The sequence below is a fragment of the Nyctibius grandis genome, chromosome 1 (genome assembly GCF_013368605.1).
Source record: "Nyctibius grandis isolate bNycGra1 chromosome 1, bNycGra1.pri, whole genome shotgun sequence".
Lineage (NCBI taxonomy): Eukaryota > Metazoa > Chordata > Aves > Nyctibiiformes > Nyctibiidae > Nyctibius > Nyctibius grandis.
The window spans coordinates 45623909-45643271 of record NC_090658.1 but is presented as its reverse complement, the minus strand read 5'-3'; the positions used below and the strand labels follow the sequence as shown (position 1 = coordinate 45643271).

General features: G+C 40.2%; 1 protein-coding gene across 1 annotated transcript in view; it reads right to left on the bottom strand.

The window, feature by feature from the left end:
• Window positions 1–19363, bottom strand: part of PCNX2 (pecanex 2) — a 175552-nt gene that overhangs the window by 93471 nt on the left and 62718 nt on the right. The window contains exons 14-17 of the mRNA XM_068424968.1: window positions 16409–16519; window positions 14574–14665; window positions 2535–2644; window positions 217–313 (exon numbers count right to left, since the gene is read on the bottom strand). Coding sequence (XP_068281069.1) covers window positions 217–313; window positions 2535–2644; window positions 14574–14665; window positions 16409–16519 — 410 coding nt within the window. The remainder of the gene's footprint in view (window positions 1–216; window positions 314–2534; window positions 2645–14573; window positions 14666–16408; window positions 16520–19363) is intronic.

The window sequence follows — 19363 nt, the reverse complement described above, 5'->3', positions numbered from 1 at the left end:
TCTCCCTTCCACCCTCACTGGAAAGAAGATCTAGGAGACCTTCCCTCAGTTTCCATCTGTGGATTTAAAGAAGTAGGATATATATCCTCACATTTTCAGTGCTTTTAGTAATTTAAATATTTAAGTTACTAAATGAGAATATTTAAAAGGTTCCTCAGTAGGGAAAACAGATGGGAGAGTGCTTTGAACAGAAAGCAATGAAAGAAAAGGTCTTACCACTGATTCTCTCATCTTTTCTGGGAGTGGATCTGCTGAAGAATCTTCAAATTGTTGACGTAGAAAGTGAGGGACATATTTGCATTGAATAAGGGACCTATTAAAAAAAAAAAAATCCTAGTTAGGATACTTCTGAACTTGTCTAACAGATATGAATATTCCTGGGGGCCAGAGGAGGAGGAACAGCCTCAGATTTCCTTCCTCATGTATGCAGTAGCTATCTTATCTCTGTACAGCTGGAGATTGATGCAAACCAGCTCTACCTGTGATCAGGGCAGAATTTCCTTGTCAAAATGTTAAGGAGTCTCAGCAGTCCAATCAATGTGACTGTCATTTAGAGGAATAAGCAGAGAGGGTATTGTTGCATTCATGCCCTTTATTAATGTTTCAGCTAAGCTGAAGCCAGTATGGGAGCTGTTTAGATCCACATTAGAAAGGCCAAAGAAGCTACTTCTTTATAAATTGCATATTAATCCTCAGTTCAAGATTTATGCACTACCTCCTCCTCCATCTTGAAGTTTATGCTGCAGGCCATCCCTTAAATACTGTTTCCAATCTCCTTAACTTCTTTTAAGTTCAGAGCTGTTTAAAAAAAAAACCTCAAACCTCTTTTTTAAAAGATTATACATTTTTATCATGATTGCACAATAAACATTTGATGTTGTTGTACACATACGCGTAATCTTAAGATATTTAACAACCATTTCAGTTGCTGAAGATTTGATTAAGAATGTTATGAAATCAGTAGATAGATTTAAAAGTTAAAATGGATTTAATGGTTTAAGATTACTTCCTTAAAACAAAAGTCTTAAGGAAAGACAAGTTTCTGTTTTATTAAAGAAGTTAATGAACTGGTATGTCCTTCCTGGGGAGTGAGAGAGAAGAATACATTTAAATTACTTGAAAATTGAAAAAGCTCACACTTCCATGCTGCTTTTTAATTTACCTGTGTATATCTTACTCCAAGGCTAAACAAATCTCCCTAATACAGCACACAGCTCCACTTCCTTCCATACCTGAGGTTCCATACTGTAACAATCGATGAACTACACGCCAGCTACGCAAAGCTTGATCCAGGTCTAATTGACATCAGTGCCAGACACAGTAGGCTTTAGATAAAGTTAGTGGCAATAGATATAAGCAGTTCTTGTTGCTTTGCCACATCAGAACCTAGTAATGTATAAATATCAGATTCCCTGAATCTTCTGGATGGTAAAGAAGGAATTTCTCAGCTCTTCATTAAGATTTACTGGGATGCCAATTTTCTACTAGTGCCCTATAGCCTTTCCTTCCTGATCAGAATTCTCCTCTTCCAAAGTTTCTCTCCTCAATTATAATCTTGAATGGCCTAAGCCCTCCACTTCCCCCTTCTCTCTCCTGCATTACAAAATTGTGCGTCCAACCACCCTGATTTACAATATGCCTACTACAATCTTCATACACTAAAGAGCCTCACCTCAAGACACACACACAACACACCTCATGAATCAAAGGAGAGAAGCTGTGGGTTTCCTTACAGGCCCTCTGCACTGTTCTAGGACAAGACTGAGCCGTCTGTGAAGCAGAATCCCAGATGGCGTGGTGATACCAGCTGCACAAAACCCACACGCTTGCTTAATTCCATAGAAACATAGGTAGATGCCCAGCCGCTGACCACCACAGCCCCCATGAGAGCCAAAAAGTGCAGTTCTCACACAGGAAAACTCACGTCTGCCCCCCCCGAGCTATGGATCTATGGGCCTCTTTCACGTCACCTCAACCTGCAGATCACAATGTTGGGACTTCTCCCCCAGATCTCCCTTGTTCACAATGTCAGCTCTGAATACACACTAACTTTCCTCAGCTACCTCTAGCAAACCATGTCAGAGCAGAAAAGGAAGGAGTTAATCTCAGACAGAGAAGCATAGCCTATTGACAGTGACCCTCAGCAAGAGCTGGAATTGAGCCATCTTCCCAGTACATCAAACGTCCTTTCTCCTTGCCACAGTGCTACCCAATGCACAGTCTGCAACTGCAGTAGCCTGAGAGCCTCCTCAACTAAATTGCTATCCTCCAACATGGCAAGCACACAATTTCACAGAGGGTGAAATCTGCTTCATAGAATTTGGACAATGCTGTTTAAAAAGCACCAGCCTGGCAATCTGACTGCAGCACTTCATTTATTTACAGGACTGACACCAACCAGGTAGACACAGAGAGGAATTTCCACCTCACCACATTACCTTTGGGAGACAATCCCTGTGGTTCTGAAACCCAGGCGTCACTCTGGTTGTGTGCTGTACAGAGTAATCAATAAACAACATTTGCAGGCAACTTACATCAGTACAGATGGGTCACTGCTTTGTCTGCTGAGGTGATAAGAAAGTGCAACTAGCAGACCACAGAAAGCAGAGAACAGTGCTGGAATGTGTTGTGCATCCCAGGGTTCCTGAATAGAAGGACAGAAAGCAAAGTATTTGTAAGTTAGGAATGCGGAACTTTTTTTTTTTTTTAAAGTAGGCTAAGCTAGACATGCAGTGTTAAATGCACAGCATCTAAATTTGTACATCATCTACCAAGGACTGAAAACCCTTTTTCATATCAAAGTCTATTACTGTGAAAAAGACTGCGATTAGAGGCATGTTTTGTGATCATATTATGTAATTCCTCTATAATCAGCAATCAGCTAGGAAACCACATGAAAGGCAGGTTTTCTTTCCTCTTTAATGAAACAGTAGAGGCAAATTCTCATTAAAATGAGATGTGAGTGAAATGAACTGCGCTGTATTTGTCTGAACTCTAAATTGATATGTCGTTACTTGACCTGTGGCCAGACTGCATGCAACAAACGCCAATGTCATCTCAATCAGGCAGTGGGGTACAGTTCTGGCACCTCACTCTGAAATCTTTCTGCTGTTTTGTACATTACATCCAGGCCCTGCCTGGAGGATAACACAGTGGATGGGGAGAGTGCTCAACACAGTACATGACATCCCCAAGTAGGGAAAGAGGAGACAATTTACACACTCGCCAGCACACTCTGGGCATAACCAAGACGAGAAATTGTCTCTGGGTGACTTAAACAGCTAAAATTGGCTAAAAATAATAAGACAAAGAACAGGAAGCTTAATGAACACTTATCAAGGCCAGCTTCATCTGTGGAGTCCTCAGCTACAAATTAGGGATCCTAAGACATACTCGCAAGTCCTAGCTGTAAAAGGACACAAATTTTGGCTGTGAAAGACACAGAAACTCAGTGGATCAGATCCATAGCCATTTCATTTATTAGGCTTGTTCAATGCCTCCACACAACTTCTACCTGATCAAGTGAATGTGAGGTTACCATAGCCTGACATCAGAGCACTTTCTGGGTAGGTTTTGAGACACAATGCTTGTAGGACCTGTGAAACAAGGCATCTTCTGCAGTATGTCTTTTGCTTGAAAAACTTCATAACTTGTACAGGAACAATATTTTCAAAGAATAAAGTGGGTTTTTTCATCGGTTTTTTTTTTCCCCAGTGATATGTATGATTTCTTAGCAAAGCTGACTCACATTAAGAAAGATTTCATTTCTTTCAGGGGCAAAGAATACCTGAGTAAGACAAACTAATTTGTTGTTAAGGGACAAACCACCTGCTGCAATGTGAGGTTTCTTTGGAATTTAACGATGAAATTCCCATTGTCCTAAGAACTGGTATCACACAAGTGAAATTTTAATTCCAAGAATCACCTTCCCCTCATCATACTCCTGAACATCACACAGATGAAAGAAAGAAGTGTCTAGGTATATCAAACAATCCTACGTAAAACAGTCATTACAAACAAAAGAGAGAGTTACATGGTATTACTGAAAGAATCCAGCACCATTTGTTTAGTAAGTTAAACTTTGCCATCTATTCCACTCTTCATTTCGTTGTTGCCAGTTTTGGAGCCAAATACATTTTGAGTGAACTTCTCCCACGCTTAGTCTCAGGTAAGAAATTAATATTCTTCAAAACACTGAAGAAAACTAAATGGAGTCAAAATGTTCTGAAAATGGCTGAATCACAGCCTATCCAAATATCCATTGCATTTCCAGGGCAATACAACTGCATACAGATCCACCCAACAGCTTCTAGTGCGTGACTGCCCCTTCGCCCTGCAACTTATTTCGAAAGCAAAATACTATAAAGAGCCCAGCAATATACCTGGCTATTGAAACATATCAGTAGCCAGTTAGAGAAATCATTCCACCCTATTTCTACTGTGAAACTGCACATGGCTGATTCCTCATATTAATGTCTCAGGAACTCTTTACTTCCTTATTTTGTGTATATTACACACAGCTTCTGCATTTGGCTGGCCTGCGCTCCAGTTCCAAAGTGTCATTGTCCCCTCAAAGCTCAGCCGTCAGGGAGCCAGGAAGGCAGGCAGGACAGGCACTGATATTTGCTACGATCCTAGAGAGCAGGGCTTTCCAGAATAATACTATACAATGTTGTACAAAAGATGAGAATGAACAAAGGTGTCATTTCTCCAGCATCAGTATGATGTATCCTGCTTCATTTTGTCATTTTTCTCCCCCACTAATGATGCCTGGTAGAGCTTTAAATTAAAAAAGATTAAAAAAACAATAGAGCTGATAATTGGACAATGATTCTTCTCAGTGGGAAAACAGGAATGCCAGGTTTTAGTCTTGGAAGCTGGTATTGTCTGTCATACTAGACAGGGAGTTTGACTTCCTACTTTACCTCATTTGGTTGAGGTGACATGTAGTGCTTTCATAAAGAATTTTGACTTTGAAATAGACACTCATATAGTCATGTTTAAAACAAGTGAAATGGACTTACAGGGTTAAGGATGAAAGTGATGAGCTACAACAGACCCAGTGGTCCGGGGGTGGTGTTCCATTTCAACCACAGAATTGCCTAATCCCAAAACAACCCAATAAAAGGAAGACAAAGGTGTCTTTGAACTTACAAGCCTTTTACCACCGGTAAACGTGGGGAGGCAAATGTATTTTTAAAAAGTGGTGATAGCAGTTATCTGTCCTACATTATTTATCCTTTTTGCTTCTTTCTTCCTTAGAAAAAATGCATATAGCAAGCTCTTATCTTTCAAAGATATGCTAAAATAAATCATATGTCCTACTCCAGAGACAAAAAGTGCTCTGAACACAGCAGAACCACTGTGGTAAGTAGCAATTCTTGCTACTTTTTTTTTTAATAGAATATTCCTCTCAACTCAAAGACTTTGCAGATCACTGCACCACTAGCATCACTAAAGGTGTTTGCATACTGACTGGATCTTTAAATATGGAGACAAACTCCAGTTGTTCTTCACAAAGAACAGACAGCATCTAATTTTCCATTCTCTCATGATTTCATCACTATTCAACCAATTTGGGGGGCCGTGTCTTTCTCCTTGCTTCCGCTCCCCAGCTTCATCATGGATCTATGGTATTGTTCATATCAAACAATATGCAGGACAGCTGTTGACGGTCAGCCATTCCACACATGCGATGGTAAATTGAAAGAAATACTATCATCCTATTTCCGAATATATACAAACTTTCTGAATGAGACTATAAAAGGGAATCCTCCCTCTGCCCCCAAAGGCATGAGAAAATGCTAACAACGACTTGTTCTCTACAAGGTTAGCTATAAGCTTAACTGTTTTACCATGGACACTCGTTTTCAGTGAACACTAACAATCTGGAAATGTGAATTATTCACGGACTTCATGTTACACTGGTTAGAGACAAATTCTAACGAGATGCCCACCAGCCTTATCTTCCCATCATCCATGGAAAACAAAACATCACTTTCCCAGAAAAGCTCCAAAAACCTGACAAGTGATAAGGCATCAGAATACATATATCACTACCCATTCTGAGCAACGTTGTCTCTGTTTCTCTGTTTCACTCCCAACTGTTACCTGTGACTGTACTTTCATTGACAAAATTTAAAGTCCACAAAGATGGGACTGATGCAGGGGTATGCACATGTGTGCGCACACTACCTTACACAGCAGGGTCCCTGTCTGTGACAAGGATTCCTCAGTTAGAGAGTAAGATGAGCAACAACTTCAGGCAGGGGCCATGAATACTCATGTTTCACGTAATGGTGAGTTTATCCTAAACAAGAAGTGCAGATTTCTACATTCCTATACAGTGACATACTTCTGTAGAGTAACCCTGGGCCATATGTCTGCAGACATAATTTACTTTTTTTGTTATATCTGGACAATAAGTTTATATTATACACGCAGAAAACTAAGAGCATAACTACTGAAGTTATGACTAAAGTGCGAGTCTGACTATGGCTGTAAACATCGCTCACCGAAACACGTGACATCTGACAATTCTCTCCAAAATTAGCACTCCTAACAGCTCTTGCCTGAACCTCAGGGGTCTCTAAATTGGAAAGTACATAAAATTGATGAGCCTTGTCTTCAAAACCTCCAACAGGGCTGGAAGTATTTTATGCAGTAGAAACAAAGCTGTCTAATAATGCTATACTTCTATTTTGGGTCACTCACACATCCGGGAATTCTGTCTATACATATGGGCCCTTTCAGTGCTTGTTTAGAAATTTATTTGGGCAGTCTTAACAGATTGAGGAAGACTTATGCTTGCAATTCTTTCCCATTATAAAACCCTAAGACAAATATTTCAAAATTATTAGTACACAGATGAAGCCCGCGTCACTGAAAACAGGAATCAAGAAGCATTGTTATTCTGATTAATGAGTTTAAAACTCATTAAATAACAAACCAAACTACATCAATGTGAGCTGAGAATGGTTTAAAATACACACAGGATTTTTCGTAACTGTCCATTGAAGCGATAAGTTACCAGAAAATACTTTTTTCACTTATAAGGTAATGGAAACGATATAAATTTCATTTAAAAAAAATGCTCTTACACAGAGTTGGAGGAGGCAGCTGTGCCACATATGAACACATTCACATCGGTTTAATTTTTCTGACCCAAGTCCAAAATCTGAATTTTTTCCAGGCTGATTAAGATAAACCACAAGCTTCATAAGCAGTTTAAAAAAAAAAAAAAAATCAAACCACCAAACAAAAAAGCTGGATGATAAATAATTAACTGGTTCTGGATAAGTTTCAAATCCAAACCAGCTGATTGGAACAGAAGGCAAAAGAGAAGGACTGACTGATTCCAGAAACCTTCAGGGATTTGCTCTTCTGCCCCACAGCAAAACACTGATGCACTGGAATCCTAAAGACTGGTATCAAGATGGCTAAATTCCAGACTGAAAATTTATGGAAAAAGTAGGAGGGCATACCTGACTTTTTTTAAAATATCTGTTAAATATTTGGGCACAGACCACAAAACAGATGGAGCGGGAGACAAAAATCAGCACATCAGGCAATTCTAGTCAAGTGAAAAAGACGGCACAGAAGTTCCCGCGTCTCCAATCTGATGGATGTAATAGCTGAAAATAAAAACACTTCCTCCAGGAAAAAAAGATAACCCTTTCATATATCAAAGCTAAGGTAGCTATTAGAGCTGCCAATTTCTCTTCAAGATTACAGGACTGAAGCCGAGATCAGAAGTAAAGCCAGGCTGAAGCGAACTCAGATAATTTTAAACTAAACTCAGTTACCCAACAGCTTCAAAAAAGTAGCGAGCTGAAAAATTGCTGCTATTAGATGTAACAACCCAAGGAATGACCAAAAGACGTAATAAAACCATGTTTAGGATTTAGAACTTTTTATAAACAAAAGTAAATGAAAGTTCATAGAGGACCTGGAAAGAACTGGAATAAGGAGTGACGATATCATTGAACAGAGGCCTGGGAGATAAAGAAAGTCTCAGCTCTTTGCACTTCAGAAGCTAAGACATTTATCTTCTCTCTTGTCTGAAATCAAGTTCACAGTATTGTTGTACGTAAGGCTGGATAAGCAGCTGGTGTCACATCACTCGTAACAGGAATGTGTCACGGGATAAGACATATGAAGAGATTGCTTTACAGCACCCAAAAGCTGTATCCAAGCCACCTTTGCACCACTGGGATACTGTAGAACAAAAATCTATCCAGGTGACTTCGTGTCATCACCAGAGGGAACGACTTCTGTTCACCAGCTACGTCAGACAGCAACTTGAAAACCTGCTCCACTCACAACATGCTCTTTTGACTGGCAACAGTGACGAAGCGTCCTGTCCATCACTCCTCAAGGCCTCAAACACACGGATGGATACTTAGAATACCAGCTATTTTGTATTTTGGGGGTTTCTGGAGAAATTATCTGTCATAATTTTAGATGCAATACTCTGTACTTCCTACTGTGAACAACTTTGGGTTTTCTTGTCTTTTTTTAATTTGACAGCTTTAAACAAAAAGAAAACTGATCAGTCCAGCGTAGAGGAGGATCAGACCACCAGAGGAGGTCCCAACAAACTGCAGACCCACAGTTCCTCTGCACAAACAGCAAGCAAGGGCAAAGCTGCTGAGGAGCACCCTGAGGAGGGGAGACGATCGCTTGGCCACAGGAGGTGGGAACCCTTTGCTTCTCAGTCACCTCCAAAGAACGTGTCCCTGTTCTTCTCCTCCAAGTGTCTGAGTCACACAACTCAAACACAGGCCCCCTCATCATGCAATGAGTTTGCGCCTGGCCTTCTAACAGACTGTCCCTTTTTTTTCAGTTGTGTGGAACGTGCATGTTTGGTCACATAACACCCTGTGTCCATCAGACGAGCCATATGCAGCCACCCCTCAAAACACACCATATGCTTCTGATCAAGTCCTGTGATGGGACATGTAAGCAGTCTACCGCATGATCCAACCTGCACATTCACCATTAGCACAAGACTAGAGATCTGTCCATACTCTTTTAGGTGATACGTGCATTTTAGCCATGAGAGAGAAACATTTCTGGTGATGCGATGGCAAAGATGCTGAAAGGCCATTCAAGAAAGAGTGGCAGGGCCAGATGAACTCATTGGGCACGCCAAATTTTGTCTGCAGATCGTAGGATGAACTCTCAATTGAGAATACTGTATAATAATTTTTCTCAGGCAACTTATCTGAACAAAAATCAGTAACAATTACTAAGTTAAACTAATGATACATCTATACCACAGCTGCTTTTTATACCACAGCTGCTTTTTTTCATAGACACTCTCAGTTGTTTTTGGACAACATAATTGAACAGCAAAATCAGTCTGCACAAGGCACAGGATTTCAGCACAGGCCTATTTGTCTTAATTCTCAGAGCTTATATTTGCATGTTGAAAGTTAACTTGAGTACTTACACTGTTTTGTGGACATACACCACAACATACACCAAAACCTGACCTCCTTCTATGACAAAGTGACCCGCTTAGTAGATGAGGGCAGGGCTGTGGATGTAGTCTGTCTAGACTTCAGTAAGGCATTCGACACTGTCTCCCACAGCGTCCTCTTAGACAAACTGGCTGCCCGGGGCTTGGATGGGTGGACCCTTAAATGGGTTAAAAACTGGCTGGATGGCCGAGCCCAGAGAGTGGTGGTGAATGGGGCAAAGTCCAACTGGCGGCCGGTCACTAGCGGTGTTCCCCAGGGCTCAGTTCTGGGGCCGATGCTGTTCAATATCTTTATAGATGATCTAGACCCTCAGTAAATTTGAGCGCACCCTCAGTAAATTTGCAGATGACACCAAGCTGGGTGGGAGTGTCTGTCTGCTGGAGGGTAGGAAGGCCCTACAGAGGGATCTGGGCAGGTTAGATAGATGGGCAGAGACCAACGGCATGAGGTTCAACAAGAACAAGTGCCAGGTCTTACACTTCAGCCACAGCAACCCCATGCAGCGCTACAGGCTGGGGGAAGAGTGGTTAGAAAACAGCCCGGCGGAAAGAGACCTGGGGGTGCTGATCGACAGCTGGCTAAACATGAGCCAGCAGTGTGCCCAGGTGGCCAAGAAGGCCAATGGCATCCTGGCCTCTATTAGGAATAGTGTAGCCAGCCGGTCTAGGGAAGTGATCGTCCCTCTCTACTCGGCACTGGTGAGGCCGCACCTTGAATACTGTGTCCAGTTCTGGGCCCCGCACTTCCAAGAAAAATGTTGATGTGTTGGAGCGAGTCCAGAGGAGGGCGACCAAGCTGGTGAAGGGTCTGGAGGGTATGATCTATGACGAACAGCTGAGGGAGCTGGGGTTGTTTAGCCTGGAGAAGAGGAGGCTCCGAGGTGACCTTATTGCAGTCTACAACTACCTGAAGGGAGGTTGTAGTGAAGTGGGAGTCGGCCTCTTCTCCCAGGCAACTAGCGATAGGACAAGAGGACACAGCCTCAAGCTTCGCCAGGGGAGGTTCGGGTTGGACATTAGGAAGAATTTCTTTTCAGAAGGGGTTATTAGACATTGGAACGGGCTGCCCAGGGAGGTGGTGGAGTCACCATCTCTGGATGTGTTTAAGAAAAGTCTGGACATGGCACTTAGTGCCATGGTCTAGTTGACATGGTGGTGTCAGGGCAACGGTTGGACTCAATGATCCCAGAGGTCTCTTTTAACCTGATTGATTCTGTGATTCTGTGATTGCTCAATTCTTAATTTTTCTAAAATTGGATTTCTAGCGCAAAGAGTTAAGTGCTGCAAATTTGCTATTCTAAAATAATTTCAAAATTTGACTGCAATTAAATCAAACTATTGTACATACATATATATAGTTTCTGTCCTAAAAATGAACAAGAAAAACTCACTTAAAAACACAGATCTATTATAAAACAAACATTGTTTATTTATTTTAATAAAAAAAGAAAATCATGTAGTAAATGAATTATTCTTCTAAACAAACTCCTTCTTGAATAATATCTTTCCTTTTGGAATAATTAACATACACAGAGAAATGAGGCTAGACTATTTCACCCTGCAAGATAATAATTAGAACACAAGAACCACTTAAGGAAGGAGAGGCTCAAACCTGATACCACTGGAATGGGTCTTCAGCCTGGGCATTTGATGTGAGCAATTGTTCACCAGTAAAAAGCACAAAACCACTTAGAGATCCATTCTCCTCTGCAATTTATTTCAGGAAATAGAACTCTGCCAGTTACACCTGCTGAGCTATAAGATGTTCTGCCAATAAACAGAGTTTACATTTTGAGGATGCCACACTTCAGCCACGAAATAAGCTTTGCAGCCCAGAAATCCTGTGCCAGAGAGAGTCTATCGTGTTTCCTTGCCATGAATTTTTTTGATTGTGATGATTTTTTGACCTCCATAAATATTGAAAATTATGTTCTGTTGGATTTGCCAAACTGACTAAAAGTGAAGAGTAAAATAAAAATAAAAAATAAAGAATAGCTGTAAAGTTCAAATGTGGAAGAGATGCCATTTCTATCTTAAAGAAAACCATGTACTTATCACCATTGTGCAAACACCTCAATGAAATGGACTATAGCATTTGATCAGTTTTGAGTTAAACTCTGCAATTTCTAGTGCATCAAAAAATCCAAACCTTCATTTGACTAGGATCAGAAGTTGTTGCTCACTACGTATCAAAACAGTTCTAGTTTCTTACAGGGGTTTTAGACCACCTTTTACACTGGTCCCTATTCAGGATCAGATTCTTCTCTTATATTTAAGCCAATTCCTACTCCTCCTCCACCAACCAAAGAATCATACACTCTTGCAATATTATAGACAACAGTCCAAAAGGAAAAAAATCTCTGGACCTGACTGAAGAACAAGGAGGGTTAACACAAGTGCTTATTCATAACTTCTAGAAGAAAAAAATGCATGAAATTTCAAGCACTCCAGTAGACTGAGATTATGAGCTGAAGCAAGTGGAATCATCTTTACATGCTTTAAATTAACCTCCTTAGAAGTGCCTTCACAAGAACAGTGCCATAAAAATTCAAATTAACTGTAATTTCTGTGTGAACAGAAAGTCTGCACTTAATATTGGTAATTTACAACAGATATCTTGTAAATCTTTCACAGCACTCTACAACTTCAAGGTAGCACTAAAAGCATGTTTCTAAGCAGTCTGAAGTCTAATCCATGAGGAGATTGGTTATCTACAAAGCCACCTGCATGCTGCAATTTAAAGTATTATACTGGGAAAGGAGTTTGCAGAGTATTTTAAGAGGCTTTACTTTAATACTGTTTACAAAACTATTTTTTAAAGTATCCATCACACAACTTTCCTACCCTCAACTACTGAATCACCCTCTGCTAACCTCAGGGGAAAAAATTATCATTTCCCCATATATTTGCCTGTTGAACAGTGGTTTAACTCAATTCCTTCCTTCCATACAGCTCTTTCAATTTTACTCATTGTTTCTCCCCACCCCATTATAGATTTTTCTCACTCTGTTCGTCCTTACAGAGAGTCACCTTCTCTATCCCAGCTGCCAGTTTCTGAATCATTAATATAGCAGGAATACTAGCTACTTTAGGAAACTGCATAAGAAGCAGTCAAGCTTTCTAGCATCACACAGCTGGGTCAGGTCAAACCAGTATAACTGATATACTGGGTGAGCCTGGCTACAGGAGATTCCCTGGGAGTATGTTCCCAGTATGTCCCACATGTTCAAAGACATTTAATTTAAAGTGTCTTAACACAGCACTGCTCAGCAGCTGAGTTGCCGTAATTTATTGTGTATGGACTCAAGCCACCCAGAGGCAAGATAAAATGGTGGCTTAACACATTTTACCTTACTACTGGGAGTGGTTAAAAACACATGCACAACCAGCTCTGATCATCTGCGAGAGATCATTAAGGCATTATAATTGACCTTTTTTGATTTAAGGCTCCTATTCAAAATTTTAAGTGGAAAATTGTTAAAAGCCATTATAAAAATGCTTACATTCCTTAAACAATTCCCTTAAAGAAACATCTGATCTCCCCTCCCATCTGCGCAAATCACCAGCCTGCATGTAGACATGATACATCCTTGGCTGCTGTAGAACCTCATATTGGAATCTCTGTGTGTGCTACACATGTGTAATGCCACAAAGCATCCTCTTCACGTATGCCTGCAAAATGTCAAGAGCAGCTTGTAGATCACTGCATAGCCTGATGCACCCCTGCATGGGCACTGACAGCATAATGAAACACTGTCAAAAGACTGTCCCTTAAAGGATAAATTTTATCAGAAGTCTAAGATGAAATTCTGGTCTCCCTGTAGTCACTGGGAATTTTACAGCAGACTTGAAGATAGACAAAATTTCATTGCTGTTTTTTAAAATAAAACAAAAAAATGCATAGGACATATAAATTAATTGCAAAAAAAAAATAAATGCTTTAGACTGAATATGCCTCAAAATGCAGCAACTGCCAAATAAAACATCGGGCATCACTGGGAAGGGCACCGAAAGCAAGGCAGCCAGTCATTTTGCCAGAATATGGAGTCGTGGTACACCCACATCCTAAGCACCATACACAACTTACTCTCTACCTCTCAAGGTCATAACAGAGTAAGAGACAGCACAGAGCTGGGCAATTAACTTAGCTACTCCTGAGAGAATGAAGCAGCTGCTTTACAAGGAGATACTAGAAAGGCTGGATCTCTTCAGTTTAGTGAGGAGATTGCCGGGGGTGATATGACTGTTGCCTACAAAATTGCAAAGGCAGTAGGTACAGTGAATGCAGAACACTTCTTCCACAACTCCTGCAGTACTAGGCATAGGGAAGACTTGGTCAGATCAGTTTAAAACCAATGAAGGACAGCACTGCTTTGCACAGAGCACAATGAACATTTGGAATTTGTTGGCACAGAAAGTTGTGGAGACAGACAGGACCAGCACATTCAGGAAGGGACTGGGTAAATTATAGACAACAGGTCCACAGATACCAAATGAAATAAGCAGGGACACTCTCTAACATCCCTAATCCAACAATTGTGGATACTGGGGGAATATTAAGGGAAAGCATGGCAAACAGTCATCTGGCTTGCATTAAATTCCTAAATTGCATTTCCCTATGGATGCAGACACAGTACTGGGTTAGATGATCCACTGGTCTGCCCACACTGGAAATTTAAGTTCTTAAGCATACTGTTATGAAGCAACAATAACATCCTGTATTTTTCCTTGAAAATACAACAGACCTTACTAGGAATTTTGACCAAATTCAGCCTGGCTTATACAGGTCAATAGGAGCTGCAACTTTTTAAACCGAGGCTGCTGTTAGTCTTTGTAGTGAAAATTCAGTGGATCATTTCAGACTGATACATGCAAGAGGCAAACAATCACAGGTATTAGACACACATTTACTCCAGTATTTCCACTACAATTTCAATCTATTTCAGTGTAGCTAATAGGCAGAACATGAAACGTGGCTTGTAAAGCTTATCTCAATAAACAATGACAAGATAGCACCAAACAGTGGTGGTCTCCCTACATTATATTAATTCTGAGCTTGAATTTTTGCAGTGTTGTTTTTCTGGCTTACCTTCACTGCACTGAAGCAGAAAGCACATAAGACAATCAGAACCACAAAGCTTCGGGAAATGCTGTATAGTGCAGATACAAACCCAGCAGCAGCTGAAACGCAGACATTACATGTTAGTTAGTTTCTTCTTAAATGAGAATGTGCACTCAAAAGAAAAAATGAAACAGCTCTTGCATCATGAGAGGCATACAGATTAAAATCAGATATCACAAAGCTGGTTGTTGAGAGAACATCTTCAATGCCCCGAATAAGCTCACAAAACTGTTTACAGCTAAGACTGAAAGTCCGATTCTACTGAACTCCATGTGTTTTCCATTGACTTGAGGTCCCACGCTACTTACTGCTTTTTGTGCTGAACATTGTTTTGCCAAAACATCAGTATGCTTCTTCATGTTGCTACTGAGGAGGAATGAAGTGATCTACAAAACAGGCAATTTTCTAGTTGAACTCCCAAGTAGAATTTTCCTCCTTTCCTTTGCTCCTGAGACACAGGCTCTGGTATCAACCAAAAGCATCCTAACTTGCTCGGTCAGCCATGATTTGCACCATATTAAGATACATGAACGAGCTTAAAGGGAGAGAGAAGGATGACAGCTGACCTCTTGCTATAACCTCCTTTGAGAGCTTCCAGAAGCAGGCCGATTTTCCTTTCAGTGATTTTTACTTCCAGCCCAGAAGTCTCTCTCCCTTTTCCCTTTCCCTTTCCCTCTGGGGGGAGGGGGGGGGGATAACAGAGGGCATCTGCCGCAGGTTTAATAGCCAGCCCAGCTTTAAACCGTGACAGATAGGAAAAACTGTCAGATGGAATTGGGAGTTCAGCAGTCTCAACAATGGAGACATAGAGGCTGCAAAACCGTGCTCTAATTAGCATTCAACAGACAATGGAATCATCATTATTGATGGGATGACGACTTTATCCAACATGTTATTTCCTCCAGATCTGCTATGGTATTTATGAGACAAAAAAAAGCAAAGAACACCCGTATCATCTGTACTAGTTTTAACCACTTGCCAAATCCTATGTCTACAGTAGCAACCAGAACGATGCAGTAAGTGTTGGTCTGTAGAATGAAAAGTGCCGAGGATGTCATATCTATGACATATGGATATGTTTGAGATGCCTTACTGCAGACTATCCCTAGTCTGGTCCCACAGACTGTATGCTCATTAGTGTTTGGAGTGCAATAGGTGCACCCTTACAGTGCACCTTTCTTTTACATTCCATCCAAATGCAATCCAGTTTGCATAATCTGACATCATTCCATGATGCAAAACAATACGTGCTAAGTGGGAACAAGGAGGAAGCTTGTTTTTGATCCAAACTAAGATGATGGTGTAGATGCATCCCAATCTTATCTGTTACTTAAGCTGTAATGAAAAACAAAAACCACCACTACTAACAAAAAAACGATGCACCATCTCTCACGGGCCCTGTTTAATCTCTGACTGAAATAACACCAGAAAATCACACATCCAATATCTTGTGAACACGTCCTATTATGGAACAACGCAAACGTGTTTTTTTTATTTTTACTTTTACATGGAGTTTTAACATAAAACTTTTAAAAAGTTTTTCTTTATAAATATAGAAAAGTTTCACATCAGACATGCTAGGAAAAAACTCTTTGATGTCAGCCACGTTCTGCAACCTATAGCACAATTTGTATACAACTTTTCAAAAGAAAAAATCAGGGAGGTCTTGTTAGTATTCACCTCAGTTTTATATGAATACCATTAGCTCTTTGAGCTTTAACATGCACTGTGCTTTAAAACATGCAATAATATACTCCCATATAAGGTTATAAGCCCAGAAAGGGATGAAACTGGCTACTTACCAGAACCACCAAAAAACAACATGTCTATCTGCTCCAAAAGATATATACAGAAGGTGTTGATTTGAGGGAAAAGACCAAGAAGAGAAATTGCAGGAAAGCAATACAAAAACACTAAAGAAAAAAAAGAAGATGTATGTTATAACACAGTCATACACCACAATGTATGGAGAACAGAGACATGCACCATAATGGAACAATAAACTGTTGCAATACATTCTGAGGATTATTCAAGTGAGTATACCTTAACTTTAGCAGCAAAAATTATACTTTCATTTTCATGTATTCAAAATAAATTACTCTATTTTATACGTAAGAAACTAAAGCTCAGAGGTTAACTTTCATCTTTCTTTTGGATAAAAACAATGGCAGAAAAAATAGCGTTATGTAGCCTCCTTACTGCTTCTCAAATACTTTCAAAGTTATATTTGCTCTATTTGAAGCACAGAAATCTCAATTTGCAGACTTCAGAACGTCCTTGAATCTGAGATGGCTCAAGCACAGGTATAACAATTCAACATCAACAAACAATAAATACTTTAATAGCTAAGATCCCACGTATCTTGGCTATCACAGCATCCTGCTTCTGCCGGCAATCAACAGCAATCAACAATTTAAAGCAGCATGTGAAAATGGGACAAACCTATGGAACTTCCCCAGAGTATTTCCCCAGCTTCCAGCAGTATAGACATTAACTTTGCAGTAATGTATGAACATTAAAATCACTAAAGAAACTCAGGGCTAAAACCCAGTCTGACAGCTTTAGATAGTCTCTTTTAAAGTGGAAATACTAATTTAAGTGACTACTTTACAGTCAAGGAAAAGTAGGAGTCATAATTCAGGTAATTGTGCTGCTGGTCTAATGTTCTGTTCATTTCCAGCCACTCCTCCTTCCCATCCACTTACTCTTAGCAAGTGTACCTAGGGTGTACCTAGAAAATGCTAAGCACAGTTGTCTAGCAAAGCATCTAAACACACACTTGACCCAAGTCTCCAATACTGTCATCTTTCAAGAACACACACACGTTTAATTATATTGTTACTGCTTCGTTGTACTAGTACCAGAATGTTCTGCATGGTGAAGGAGAGAGATGTGTGTCAGCCACTCTTCCTCGTAAACAAGTATGTATTTGTCAGTTTACATCCTAGGAAGACTGCAGTTTCCTCCTATTCATTCTCATAAAAAGGAAATTAAACAAATCACTAGTACAACTTATTCTCCTTCCCACCTCGAGTCAAATTTTAAGAAGGTAACAATAGAATTTGTGTTCTTTGTTGAATGCTAATTTCACATTTTACTCCCAGCCCCTCTTACTAATGCATCTTGTGCTAAAATAAAACCATACACTGAGTTCAATCCGACAGCTTTTATCTTCATCCTGTTATACACTACTACTATCTAATATTGTAAATCTTACTGAGGAAGTCAAACACAGGAGAAGAAATTACATACTCAAGTGTTAAACACAGACAGGGCTCACTTAAATACACTTGCATTCACAATGCACCCTTCATCATGACTTCCTGCTGCTGGCACAAATTATACATAAGAACATGAGGAAATACTGTCTTCTCAACCTTTTACATGCAAACGCCATTATTAATCTCCTCTTCCTTTACTACTCTGCCCTTCTTTTAGATATTCCACCATGCCATACCAAGCCAAGCAAGGACCACTCTTGAAGACAGAGAATGGCATGATGTAAAAACAGCCACAGGCCATATGGACTTCCCATGAGATCAACCATCCCAAAAACCCACTGCTGACACTTGCAGGAGATCTTGTTCCTCAGGCAAAGGACTTGCAGAACTGCCAGATCTCATCTTAGACTACTGACTTAGAATCCAAATGACTGCCTTTGCTGTAGCAGCCTCAGAAAAAGATGGATAAGAGCAGTGGAAGGACAAGACCAGAGACATTACACTGTCAGTAAACCAAAATAAACAGCGGTGAATGTAAACAAGGAGAGAAAAGTTGGTTGACTATAGCAATGTCCTCATCTCACCCTCTCTCTATTAATACTGTGAATAATCCTAACAACTTGTTTAGCTACAGTAGCTTTGTTTATCTCATCCTGCACAAAGGAGTATACCAGAGAGGAAAATAAACAGTTGTCACTTACAAAAGGACTGAATTTAGGAGCAACAGTTTCCTTTGTTGGAAGCAGACAATAAAAGGAGCTGACTAATCAGTTGGAATTGCATTACGAATTCCAGACATAATTTGTTTAAGCATCACACATTTCCATACAGAAAAACACCTTTAGGAGCTGGACTGCTAGGAGACGCTTGTGTGAGCTGCTGGCATTTAACACTGCATTCTGAAGGCTTCCTCTAAAGGAGTAGCCACCAGATAAGTCTAGGAGAGAAACACAAATTTTGACTTTGGAAACTTTGGTTCTTTTGAAAAATGTAGAATGGTAACTCAGTGGCAATGTCACTGCAAACATTTTAGAAGTTTAGAAAATTATTTAAAAAAAAAAAAAGTATCTGAGTACTAGTCCATTTGCTGTGTAATAATACATACTTTTTCACAGGGGGGAAAAAAAGTAATGCGTTGAGTGAGAAATAGTTCACCACCTCCTGAACATAGCTGAGAACAGCATTCACAGAGGCTTTCTTCCCCTGAGAGAAGCTCAGTCATTGCTAAAAGCAGCAGGCAGAGGACTTGCTATGATAAAATTTTGCAATCACCTGATACTTACTCTTCTGAGATGTCTGCCAAATAATTTCACTCATCTGTCTAATGCTTAATGGTTTCATCACAAAAACTATCATGTATTAAGCACATAACTGCTGTTGTCCTTAGCCGCACCTGTGGCACTTTTGACTGAGGTTGGCTCTGCCTGTGCCCTTACTTGCACCATGTATGCTAATCCAGCAAAAAGGCCAACTGAAATAAGGAACTCAAGATGAAAACCATAGTTAGAATGAATTAAAGCCATGATCCCCCAGCTA